We start from the raw sequence: 13473 nt of genomic DNA, 5'->3' as shown, positions 1-13473 counted from the left end.
TAAAATAAGGCTTGCCTGAGCACAGCAGTTATTAACTACGCGCATTCCTCTAGTTAAAACAAAGATACTTGATCATTTGAAAGTGACAAGTTAATTCAGTGTTCTCTTTCTTCCACACTATAACTATGCATAAATTTGAATGACGCATATACTGCATTGTGAAGCAGCATGTGTCCAATACTACCAAAGGACGCACAATAAATGGGATAGTATTTATTAGACGCAAAGTACAAAACAAACTCAATTACTGTTTAAGCCATAAAACAAATTTTGCTGCGGCTGAAAAAAAGAAAAGGGCGTGTAAAGCACTCTTTTTAATTCTATGTTACACACAGACCCAACAAGCAAACTGAATATGGATGGATGCTACTGATTTTGTGGAACTGGTTTATTTGTGGCATCTTATTTCTCACTGAATTAATGATGGAAAAGCTTTACATGCTGTGCGTAGAATGAGTGAATGAATGACTTATGATGAACAGCAGCAATGTATACAGTGGATCTAAATGTTTATCCCCCAAAAAATCCAGAGTGTTACTGGCCAAAGTAACTCGTGGGCTGAAAGACAAATCATCTTGGGTGGCTCAACTACCAGCTTGTTCTAGGCAAACACTTTAAATCTTTGCGTTGTATCTTTCGTGGTGCTAATATCACATTTATTCCTACGCTTTCTATATTTTAATGATTTTAGCTTATTTGACATGAATTGCTCCTTGTGAAATTTCAAAGCTGGCTGCATCACGATACAAGTTTGCAGTCATGGAATACTGTGGCCCCTGGAGTAACGAACAGCTTTTAGATTCTCAACGTGTGGCTACCTGAATGATTCTGTGTACGGAGCTGAGCAAGAAAACTCCCTCTTTTCGAGGGGGGAGTGGGGAATCAGAGAGATGCACACAGAAGTAAAGATCATGAAGAAAGAGAAGCAATTGGCTGCCGCGTTCGCCCACAAATATACAGTCAATTCACTTTACAGTGTGTTCTGTGAAGCGCTTTGGGACCTCCTCCCGACGTGAAAAGCGCTATATCAAATGCAAGGATTATTATTATTAATTGGAAAATCATGGCCACGGGAAAGAAGAGCCAGGCTTATCATGTGTCGGGATCCCATAAACATTACAATCTACTGGATTTCTCGTTAGAAATTCCGAACAACACAAACCCATAAAAAAAAATTCTCGTGTGGCTTCCAGAAAGAAAATAAACCACTACATAGCGTTGTAGAAAATTCTATTCTGCTTTAGCTTATACACACACACACACACACACGTACAGATATTTTCCTGCTGGGGTCACTGGAGAGCAAGCAGATTTTGAGCTCCAGTTGATTTTGCGACTCTTCTTCAATCCCACGTTGCTGAGGCCAATTTCAGCAACGACAGCAACTTGCATGTATATAGCGCCTCTCGCCCAGAGCAGCGTCCCAGAGCGTTTGAATGTGCGACCTGGCAGGTTTTGTATGGCTCAGTTTCACACTTGGCAGCCAAGTCAGGTAAAGATAAAAGGATGCGATAACAAGCCTGTGATCCATGTGCTGACAGTGACGAACCAATGTTTTTCAGTAAACCTTCATGCTTCGAGCTGGGCTGGGAGTGCACAAAAGCAGAATTCTACTCATTTTACTCCTGTTAAAACGGAAGCCTTGGTTATGCGATTAATTTGTGAAAACAAACACACTGTATTTTTTATCTGTATATTTTATTTTGATGCATCACATCAAAAGATTAGCTAATTTTACTTATGCAACTTAAAAATAGGAGAACGTTTGGTGCAACATTTACTTTCTAATTCCGAACACAGAAATCATCAATTATAAATCGTGCAAGAGCAAGACCTAAGTCAGGACGTTTTACATTTTCTGGTCAATTTTTACAAGGATCAGAATATTTTAAGTGCATTTTATCAAACGACAAGGAAGCTGTTTCAGTGCAGTCTTACTGACATTAGGATTAACAGATCCATAAAAGCATTGCTCATATTTAGAAGATTGCAATTTTTTTNCTGTTTTTTTNCTTTCTTTTTTNCTAGTTTAGTGAAGGCAAAAGAAGCTATGAAGAACACTGGTTGCTTTAATGGCATGATCAGGGAATTGGCGTGATCTAATCAGGTCCAACGAGTTAAGTTTCACAACATGAATCAACAGAATATTTTTTCTATCATTCTATGGGAAGAGAGTGGCTCAAACTGTTGTTAAGTTAAATCGAATTAAATATTATTTCACTCACTGTGAAGCTTAAAAAGGGAGAGTCAGAATCAGCAGCTTATTTCAAAATAAAAACCAATAGCTATAGAAGATAATGGTTATTTAACTTTGTGTCATTCTGTCTGTTAATAGCTTGAATAATTTAATTTACAAATTGAATGTTTATGACGTCTTTGGGGGTAATTGCCTGAGATGCTCCTGGGCCCAATTCTATAAGCGAGTGTAATAAAATTACATTTATACAATGCCTTACTGTTTGCAAATGTTTCAAGCATTTACTGTCAATGGGCACTGAGTGTTATTTGTAGATAAATAAGGCAAGACTTTATTCTAACAAATTGTTACAAACAACCGTGGCAAGTTAATCTCAAATATTGTTGAACTGGACACTGGAAGAAACTCCTAACAAGGCAGTACATTGCTTCACCATCTCACTTATTGTTTAAGCAAAATTGTTCAATAATAAACAGAGACAAATGGATGCTCAAGTTAAATCTTTATTATTTTAAGAGTTTCATGTATTGAATGGGCTACCGATGCTGACATGTATTCACCAATGTAAGTTGAAAGGAATTACAGTAAATATAGTGATGGATTCATGCCTTACCAAGAGTCTGAGATCCAGGACTTTCTTAGTAATGGGCACCTCCTGCTGAGAAGTAATAGAAAGTAATTCCTCTGCAAACAATTCTTGGCACTGTCATGTTTTTGATTTTATTGATGCAAGTTATTTAATGCCTAAGCATCTTTCTCATGATCTTCCATTCGAAGAATGTTTTTCTCCGTCGACTGGGACCCTTTACACCTAATTGAACAGTTTCTTTGAGTCTTGCATTTACCTGTTATGGGGGAAAAAAAACACGATTTGTTCTCCAAAATGTAAAACGATTCTTAAGCTACGTCACTCCCACTTGTAGTTAAACAACTGTCAATTAACATTTCATGTCAAAATGTTCATCAATTAATTCAATGCCACTCTCAACTTTGTTTGAAGTGTAACAACTTTTATTCAGGGGTCATTTTGTGAAGAAAGGTAATAAGCCTTCTCACCATTAGGGGATTCCTAGCAGAATTGTATTCCATTATGCTTGTCCTTATTTGTATACACGTACAGAAATTTTGGGACGTTCAACATTGTTTCTTAAAATGCATACACAAAGCACACTGCCAGTGGGCTCTTTAGTTTTATTTATTTTAAGCTCAGGTGGAAGGATTACAATACTGTAGCTGATAGGCGCACAGCTTATTCAAGCAACTGATTTGTACTGCATGCATCATTTAAAAATGTTGCAATAGATTATCCTTTAGCGGAAAAAGATCCTTATGTGACACGCATTGATTTCTGTTTGCAAGTGCTATAGCTGACTAATCATTCTTGACTGATTGATTCTTGCAGTGATTTGTGTTTGACTCATTGCTCAAGTAAAACATGAATTTATCACTCATATGAGACAATATTATTTGCTCTGCTCCTGACCATAGATAGTACTCCTGTCAACACTGACAGCAAATAGAAACGAATGTTTCAACAGAAGCTTTTGTTATATTTTACTATTACTTTTTATATTCAAGCGTACAATGTGCAATGAGCATTCAGTTTCATTCTGCTATTTTATATACAATGGGGCATAGACCACAAGAGCAAGGATGTAATGTTGTATTTGTACAAGACATTTGCTAGGCTACGGTTGGAGCATTACATCCAGTTTGGGGCATCTAAATATTGATAAGACACGTCAAACAGAAAAATTACAGTGGAGCTTCACTGGCCTAATAATAATGCTTACATTTGATAGACAGTTAATTCCCACAGTCACTTCACTTTACAGTACATCCTGTGAAGCACTTTGAAACTTCTCGAAGACGTGATAAGCACTGTAACAAATGCAAGGACTATTATCACATTGCTGAGACATCTCAAAGCGCTTCACAGGATTTTACTGTGAAATGTAGTGACTGCGCATGTAAATGCTAAGTTTTAATGAACTTGAAAAGTTGGGGCTGTTTTTGGTGCAGCAAAGAGAGGGTTAAAGGAGATTTTTTAATAAAGGTTTAAAAAATTATGAATGTTTTGAAGGTAAATAAAGAGGGCTACACTTTTGAGATCATTACAAAGTCAGGAACAAAAAGGAATAAAATGTGGATTATCACCAGAAGGAAAATGGAGGGTAGAAGAAATTGTTTCACACAGTGAGGGTTGTGCTTGTTAGATTGTGAGTAATGACACTTGGACAATTCAGCAGGGCAGCTGGATAATTTTGCCAGTGTTTAAATTACTGCCTATTGTTCTCTTTCTCCGAATCGCACTTGAAATCTTCCCACATTCCTGACACGTAACTCATCAAAGCGAAGATAAGTGTAGTACTGTCAGCACTCTGATAAAAAACTGCCTTATTTCAAAAATCTCTGAAATCTATTGTACTGACTGGGATAAAGCATATCAAGAAATCTCACTTTAATCCTTGATGTAATGTCAAGATATTTTGTTAGTTGTTACATATCGGATTGTACAGGTTTTACTTTCAACTCCAACCCAAACATACTTGATCTGAATATCAGATCAAATCTCTCCTCGCTGCCAAGAGAAAAGTGCACAATGCTTCACTCGGAAAATTTGGTTTCGATACCCTTTCAAGTCAAGATAACGCTGTTAGCAGTCGAGACAGCCTCGCGTGTTGCTAGTTGTCTCTGGCTTCTGAAGACAGGCTCGGAAATAGGTTGTCGCTGTTTAGTGAAATGATGCTCATTCGCGATTTGGACTTCACCGGGAACTGTGACCGTCTCAGCGCCCTCTGCTGCTCCTGCTTTAACTCCAGGTACGAGCGGGAGAAGGTGTGAAAGATGGAAGTGACGGGAAAGGCCATGAGGAGGATCCCGCTCAGGATACTGCTTAACGCCACCACCTGGCCTGGGATGCTCCGAGGCACCATGTCTCCGTAGCCCACCGTGGTCATGGTGATCACCGCCCACCAGTAGCATGCTGGGATGCTGGTGAACTCTTGCGAGTCGGACATTTCGTTCTCGATGAGGTAAAGCAGCGGGGCGAAGAGTGCAATGGCCACGCACAGGAATAAAAGGAGGAGCCCAAATTCACGTGTGCACCTGCGGGCTGTCAACCCCAGCGTCTGCAGTCCCAGGGAATGCCTGGCAAGGCGCATGACATACAGAATCCTCAAGGCACGAAGCACTCGTAGAACCAAACCCACCTTGTCAAAGTAGCTATTCCCCGCTGAGGATTTCCCATTTTCCAATGACGTGGTGTCGACCACTAGAGTGATGTAATAGGGCAAGATGGCTATGATATCGATGATGTTCAGAGGAGTCCTCAGGAAAACAAATTTGCTGCGGGCTTGGATGAAACGCAACAGAAACTCCAGAGAGAACCAACTCACGCAGATACTCTCCACGATAAAAATGTTGTAGCATTTCTTGGAGCATTCGCCCTAAAAAAAAAACAACCACAAATGACGGAACAGCAAATAAGTTACCAACATTCTCGAAGATGCTTCTTTTAACATTCTCAGATGTGCAAACGTTGTGCAGTTTCTTTGATGTTGGCATTTCTTTACTGCGTAAATATAAATATCTTCTATTCCTGCATTTACTCTAATGGGTGCTCTACTTTGAAAGCGTAATAAGGTAATCCTTTTCAATATACTGTTTCTCACACGTAAAAAAANTCAATGTCCTTGAATCTGGTTTGCAAGTTTTTTGTAAAAAATTTTTTTTTTCATCCACCTCACACCGAAACTCTGGAACACTCTTCCTCTAACCCTTTGCATTGCCCCCTCCTTCCCCATTTACAGGTCGCGCGTGAAGACCTTCCTCTTCGGACACGCCTATAGTCATCTCCCCCACTCCCCCCGGCTCAGTGTGGTGTGCTCTGCCATTGCCAAACTCTGTGCTCATGCTACCCTACATGAAGGGTGCAAGTTGTTGTTGTTACTTTTTCTTTGCTTATCTTTTGTTACAATAAATTCTGGTTGTTATTCTCAGCAATGTCCTTCCCTTTTCTCCTCAAGCCTTTTAATCCGCTCGTCCTTTAACAGGAGAACCACTCCACTGGGAACCCTCGAACACCTTGCCCAAATGGCAATCCTTCATACTTAATTCCTGTCAGATAATTACAATTAACCTTGGTTAATGATGTGTAGGCATGGGGAGGGGGCGCGGGGGGAGATTGAACCACCTTTTTATCTGACAGATACGATAACAGCGAATAAGAAGCACAGTATTTCCTGGTTTAAGTGGACTTGTAAGAAGAAGTTCATTTGTGTGGTTGTCAGGTGTGAGTTGCTGAATTCTTATCAACCTGAGAGACTTATAATCCCTCCAAAACAAAACAATAATAAATTGGTCATTTTCAATCCACGACTGTTTGTGGGACGCTGCTGTGCGCAATTGGCTGCCGCGTTTCGCCCACAAATATACGGTCAATTCACTTTACAGTCTATTCTGTGAAGCGCTTTGAGACGTCGAGAAGACGTGAAAAGCGCTATATCAAATGCAAGGATTATTATTATTATATTATTATAAAGTGGGGGGGGGGGAAAAAAACAAAGAGACGTTAAAAGGAGAGATGATCGAATTCACAAGTGCTGTAAATTGGGTAAAAAAAAAAATGGTTCTGCTTAAAGTTTCTTCAGTTTCTTTTTTTTCTATGAGCTCGTTCTGATTTCCAACTTAGAAAAATGGTGCTTGTCAACTTTAATGCCGGCAATGAGAAATGCACCTGCTTTTGAGACCTGGTACTGCCTGTCAGCTGCTGTTGCCTGTATGTGTTCTGACTTTTTATTTTCGGCTTGTGTTGTGGTCGAAAGGCAAAATTTGGGTTGCCCGATCACCAAGTTTTTACAACTTTTAGAAACTTTTTTTTCAGGTTCATCAAAGTGAAGGTTGTTACTAACGTGCACTGAAGAGTTTCAGATTTAGGTGCCCACTGACAACACCCAAAAATGCTCGTGTCAGGTATCTCAGCTTCACACTTGATTCTGGAAGAGATGCTCACTGTATCCTTGCTCTGTCAAACCTAAACTGACCTCAGTCCTCAATCTGATTGGACTATTTAGCTTGGCCTGAGTCAGGATGTTACAGTAAGGGTCCATTGCTTTGACAGAAAAGAAAAACTAACTGACTTTTTGGTTTGATGCTAGTTGGCTGTTTGCAAAACAGCGACCATTATACTTGACTTACTGTGCACAAAACATTTTCCCCAGAGTGGCAGTACCTGTGCAATTAAAGGGAAAAGTGATCCCAGGAGTCGCTTTCCGAAGGCTAACCTTTGATAAAAACATTTGTTTTTATTGTCTGACACCTAGAAAATTCTACATCTTATTCTGTGCTGCCTTTTGCAGATGGCACTTCATTTATTCCAGCCACCTGCGATCTTGCTTCAGTTCCTTCCCCAAAGATTCAATGACACATTTGCAGTTTGTTCCAGTGTGCCCACCTTTTGTGTTTGCTTTCATTTGGGACCATTTTTAGAGTCTTCTCTCCCGCTAGCTGTGATCTTCCTCACCTTTTACACACGTTCCTTGTCGTGCTAACACAACAAAGATTTGAATTTTTTTGGGGGGGTGCTGGGCAAAATTTTTCTCTCTGCTTCCTTTTCGCTACCGAAACATCAGGGTTCCCAATGCTAAGAGTCTAACCACCCCCTCTTCTTACTGATTTCCCTCCTGCCTTTTGCTTAGTCGAAAGGACAGTTGGTGAAATTTTTTTGTTGCCAAGTACAAACTGTGGCAATTACAATGAAATCTTCCATGATAGTGAACAGCATTATGATAGATAGAATCGGTGGCTGGTAGAATTTCAGCCCCTGTTTCTTGAGGATTTTTTTTTCTGCAACTGTGTAAGTTGTAACAGATGTAGAACCAGATCTGAGAATACATCTGTACTGACTCACATAGCTTTCACAGCAAGCCTGCAAACTCAGAGCCAAGATTTCTGAAGGTGAATTTATGCAATTTCATAATGTGTTCCTGTTTTAATTAACGCAAGAAACGTGTTACGGAACGCTGCAGACATCGCACTGATTTCACAGGAAAGGAAGGGGAAAATGGATCTTGCCCTCTCTCTTTCTGTCTTTAACACATGTATATGGGCTGTCCTCCCTTCCTCCCTCCCTCTCCCCTCTACCTTGCTCAGCATCCAGCTCCGACCCTGTTAAAGAGCTCTGAGATGTTGCTCTATGTGAAGCGTGCTACATAAAATGCAAATTGTTGTTTGAATTACTATTTTGGAGAGACTCAAAACCTGCATTGCAGCATGCACTGCAATGAGATCTTTTGGTTTGTAGTGGAGCAACACTATTTTAAAGGTGGTTAATGGGAAAAATGAATTATCCATGCATCAATGCTTGTGGAATAATTAGATGCCTCTGTAATTGCACGTTTGTGTCTGACATTAACCTTCCATATAAAATACTGTTTTGTTCCATGTTATACTTCACAGACATAGTCTCTGCTCTGGTTATTTCAAAACTGTGCCCAAGTGGCAGGGAAACTTACAAGCAGAAACACCATGTTTACACGGTATCGTGAACTAAAATCTCATATGGCACTCTCTGTAACGAGGTCTACAATTACATTAGCAACTCTATTGAAAGATTATGATAGTATTCCTTGCATTTGATGTTTACATTGGGAGGATGTTTCAAAAATGCTGCACAGGATTTGCTGTAAAGTGCAGTGACTCTATATTTTGTAGGAAAATCTATATTTCCCTCATGCTGCATTCACACTAATGTTTTGGTGTCACCATTGAATGAATCGGCGATGGTGCCTGGGGGGCATCAACACAAAGTACTTGATAGCTGTCCCCGTGGTGACAACATTGCTCTGACAGCTCTATTGTAAATGGGTTTGTTTTACAGAGGTCAATGTGTGGTTCTGACAGCCTTCGGTATAAACACCTAAATACCTTCCCTCTCTCCCCCATCCCACAAAATAATTTACTATCACACTGACTTTCAGAATGCTGCCATTAAACAGCACAATTTCCTCCTTCTCACGACAGAAAACCTTTCTGCTGGTTTTCTTTTCTAATTTGCACCACCAGCACCTCTGGCAAGCCTTTGAAGCTTTGCATTTATATAACCTTGTCTGGATACATAAGCTTTTATGTTTCAATGTTGGGCATTTTCAAAACACCTGGTTTCTTAGAATCAGAACGGTCACTCGAGTACACAATGGAAAGCACAAGATCAAAGCAATAAATCCACCTCTCAGTAACCAATTCTGTTAATGTATTACCATCTCCCCTGTCCGTTACCCTTTATTGTCTTAAAAAAAAACAGAAACCCTAAAGTATCTACAGATATCAATATTCCACTTTTCCTCTTGTAACTGTTAAAAGAGAAGCTCAACGCTACTTTAAAGAACGCAGTTTTGGATGTTTGCCTCACCGTCCAAGCTTCATACACAATGCTGTGCAGAGGTGAGTTCATGTTTCTAACACTGTGCCTGGAAACACTGTTGCTTCCTCATCCGGTGCTTTCTGCGTAGTACATTACAATGCCTTGTTATATTTTGTGCAGCGTCCCATTCGATTTTATTTAGGCACTTTCTAAACCGATTTGGTCCTTCCTTGGATCTGCGTACCATTTCTATCATAAATTGGCTTCATTTGTAGTAACTCTTTCTCTAAGTCTGAAGGTTGTTGGGCTCGAAACTCATGTCAGGATGTTGAATTTATATAGTCTGGTCAAGGCCAACACTCCAACGCAGTCCTGGGAGGAGAGTGACCTGCATTGTTGGAGGTGCTGTCCTTCAGATGAGAAAGTCAACCAAGGTCTCCTCTGCTTGTTCAGGTGGGACTGGAAAATCACATGACACTTCTGAAAAAGAGAAGGGATTTTCTCCTGGTGTCAGGCTAACAATCTTCCAAATAAAATTGGCCATTCACTTCATAGATGTTTTGTGGGTCACTGCTGTGTGTAAATTGGCTACTAGGTGCACCCACAGAAATACAGTGACTGCACTTTACAGTATATTCTGTGAAGTGCTTTGAGACTTTCTCTGGACGAGGCAAGGATTATTATTATATCATGCTGGCCTGGGTACTCAAAATGACAATGTGAAAAAAACTGCAGAACGTAACATCAACGGGATGGAGATTTTCCTAGAGATAGATAGTGGTGGATTTTCTGACCACTGAATCCGGAGAAAATACTTTTCCAACCAAGTACTGCAGGCAGAAATAAAAAAAACTTAATGGTCTTATCTCAACATGTTCCAGACTTTGTGTAATGTACCAGAATATGTGCACGGTGTCAGGCATTACTCAACAGGCAGCAGTGCTGTACGTTCAGTGAGTCGATGGTTTTGTTTATCAAACGTTATTTTCCTGCAGCATTTTTGCTCCATGCACAGATGGAGCCCTATCGCAGGGAGGAGTCAAGGTCAAAATCATTGCTGCAGTGGCTCTGGGAGGTTACTTTACTCACTGAGGTGTAAATGAAAGAGTTTTCACCCGTATCACACATTTGCTCGCACAGCCCTGGGATAATCCACAGTCACTATTGGCTGTCAGCTCACAACACTAAACAAAGGACTGAATATACGAACAAATGTTATTCAACTTTACCATAGTTTAAACAGAACTGACATCCCCCCTTCACACACCCATAGTTTTCCATCTTGCGTAAAGTGTTATGATTTCATCTATTTTCTTTGTTCAGTTTGAAATCCCTCAGTTTATCGTCTCCAACACCCATCTCAGAGCAAAGTCTGGATATTGACAATTCTGGTCACGTTTTGCACAAACGTCCAGCAGCAGTAACAATTTACCCGACTTATGAATTATTGCTTTATTCTATACAGTTGTATAACTGACCAAAAAAAACTGGAGAGGGACAAAAACACAGCCTGCATGTTGAACAGAACAGGGACAGGAGCTGGACTTAAACGGAGGAAAGATATCCAGACTTTGAAGCTGGGAGAACGTATAAACCTACTTTAATTATAATAGCATGCAAAAGAGAGCGGACAAAATGGCCACTGACAGCTGCAGCTTTAATTATGGCTCGATTTAATGATCATACTCACGCTAAATATATATTATTTGAATCCATGTAATTTTGCTTTTGCTTCCTGTTTGTTTTGTACCCAGTCGAGAAGGTAGCCAGGCAACCTGTCTCCAGACCTCTGCTCCTCTCGCTTCTAATCTATTGAAAATGAACACTAAAAGTAGCTCAGGATGGCATGGTCTCCTACTCTCTCTGTCTGGACAGACATACCTTGTGTGAATTCAGCACTTTCTCAAGAACCAACACAATGGGGAGAAAATGCGACGTGTGATAATTCTAATTAAATGATAATAATCCTTGCATTTGATATCTCGCGTCATTGAGACTTCTCAAAGCACTTACAATAGAGTGTAGATATTATTATTTTGTGGGTGAAAGCAGCAGCCAATTTGTGCACAGCAAAGTCCCACAACTCGTCAGGAAGTGAATGGCCAATTTTATTTGGGAGACTGTTGACCAGGACGCTGGGAGAAACTCCCTTTCCTTTTTGAAAAGTGCCACGGGATCTTTAACATTAAATTGATTGACAGATGGGACCTTGATTTAATGTCTCATCTGGAGGGCAGCACCTCCGACAATGCAACAAACCCCAGCACTGCATTGGAGTGCCATTTTAGAGTGATGTGATTCCAAGTCCTGACGTGGGGCTTGAACACACCATGTACACTCTGTGCATTGTAATTCAGCACCTGAAGGCTTCTGGTGAGTTTGCATCCCTTTGCTTTAACAGTTAACTATGTGTTTAAGGACAGACTTACATTTTCCTCTTCGGCTCTGAGGTCAGGCATGGTGCTGATGGACAGATTAACCACAGTAATGGTCACGAACACAACAGAGAGGCAGGCGAAGATTTTGCCTGGGAGTCCTGACTGAGGATTCTCTACCATATCCCTGAGGTTAGTCATGAAGCGGTCACATCGGGAGAGCTCGACCAAATCACTCAGGTTTTCCCCCTGCACAGAATCTTCCTCCTCAATGTTCATCTCTTCAAATTCCTCTATTTTCTGCAGGTACCTACGGCGGCAGCACCTCTCCAGGTTATCGTCCTCGATGCCCCAGTAGAGCAGTTCCTCTTGGAAGGAGAGGGCGCACATTTCCCTCAAAAGCCTCAGCTTGCCGGCTCTCAGGAAAGTTAGGATGGTCCGAAAGGCGCCTGGGTTGCGGTCGAAGAAGAACTCGTTGCAGGTCACGTCGTAATCGTCGCAAATCTTCATGATTTCATCGAAGTTGTGGCAGGACCTGAGCTGTCCCAGGCGCGTTAAAGGGAAGCCGTCCAGGGTGGTCCAGGGCAAGACGTATTTGATGCCCCCGACATTAATTATCACGTGGTGCTTGCGATCCTGTGGGCACGGGTTGCTGTACAGATCTTGCTGCGGGTCAACCAAATGGGCTGATTTGTAAAATGCCCCTTTGACAGGCTGGGTCTCCTTGCTTGGCTGGTTGAGGGAGGTTTCTGAGGCACAGCTCAGAGCACTGTAATCATAGTCAGAGCTGTCTCCTGCTAACATAGCCATCCTGAGCCCTGACTCTTCATATCACTCCTGCCCCATCCCTGTGAATAAATAATACAGCAAACATCAGAGAGAGAGAGAGTCTGAAAATACAAATAAATCAAGAGCCACTCTGACTCCAGCCCTGCAATAAAGCACCTATTGTTAACTGTCTCACTGCTGTGGTGGTTCCTAAACACAAAAGAAACAAATCAACAAATAAACAAACAACACAAACAAAAACAGACACATGAAAATCCCAAAGAAGTTCATGCTGAGCGCCCCAGAGTTACAGATGCATTTTGACTCTTCAGAGAAAATAAAAGTGTGGAAAAAGTGAGTCGAAATAGATGGGTGGAAGGAAGCAAACTGGTGATTACCATGTTTAGTGGGTATACAGATTATTTTGAATATCTCTAACCATCATTTATTTAATGGCTATTGAGTCCAGCAAGCATTCGTCCTTTTAAATAAATAAAAGAGTGTTCTTATCTAAAAAGATACCCTCAAACAGATGTGGAATAGCACAACTATAATAACAATAATTACTTCTCCCACACTTACTAATCACTTGCCTACATTCCTTCCCATGAAAAAAATTAATGTTATCAATATTTCACGACGATATCTTGATGGATTGAGAAGGAAATGGTTTCATCGTCATTGCAAATCGCCCAGAAAGCCCTTAATATTTAATATTGATGTGTGAATTCTAACCATCCGTGCGCTGCACAGCAATGAACACAACACAT

At 40.7% G+C, this 13473-nt stretch overlaps 1 protein-coding gene and 1 long non-coding RNA gene across 2 annotated transcripts; one reads left to right on the top strand and one right to left on the bottom strand.

Annotated features, from left to right (window-relative positions):
- Positions 1 to 2978: 2978 nt before the first annotated feature.
- Positions 2979 to 12745, bottom strand: kcng1 (potassium voltage-gated channel, subfamily G, member 1). Its single transcript, XM_007911939.2, has 3 exons — positions 11990 to 12745; positions 4831 to 5646; positions 2979 to 3042 (listed from the first exon to the last, which is right to left on the bottom strand). Exons 1-2 carry the CDS (start codon positions 12743 to 12745, stop codon positions 4882 to 4884), a joined length of 1521 nt encoding a protein of 506 aa, XP_007910130.1. The 3' UTR covers positions 2979 to 3042; positions 4831 to 4881.
- LOC121850376 lies at positions 9397 to 12835 on the top strand. Its single transcript, XR_006085570.1, has 2 exons — positions 9397 to 9640; positions 12242 to 12835. It is a non-coding gene; the product is annotated as an uncharacterized LOC121850376 (long non-coding RNA).
- The last annotated feature ends 638 nt before the right edge of the window (positions 12836 to 13473 follow it).

Source organism: Callorhinchus milii, unplaced genomic scaffold (genome assembly GCF_018977255.1).
Source record: "Callorhinchus milii isolate IMCB2004 unplaced genomic scaffold, IMCB_Cmil_1.0 Scaffold18, whole genome shotgun sequence".
Lineage (NCBI taxonomy): Eukaryota > Metazoa > Chordata > Chondrichthyes > Chimaeriformes > Callorhinchidae > Callorhinchus > Callorhinchus milii.
This window is presented reverse-complemented; position numbering and strand designations above follow the sequence as displayed.

Coding starts and splice junctions, on each gene's coding strand:
- kcng1 (XM_007911939.2), bottom strand. CDS start 12,745: ATGGCTATGTTAGCAGGAGACAGCTCTGACTATGATTACAGTGCTCTG. Junction 5,647..11,989: donor TCAGAGCCGAAGAGGAAAAT/GTAAGTCTGTCC, acceptor TTTTTTTTTTAG/GGCGAATGCTCCAAGAAATG.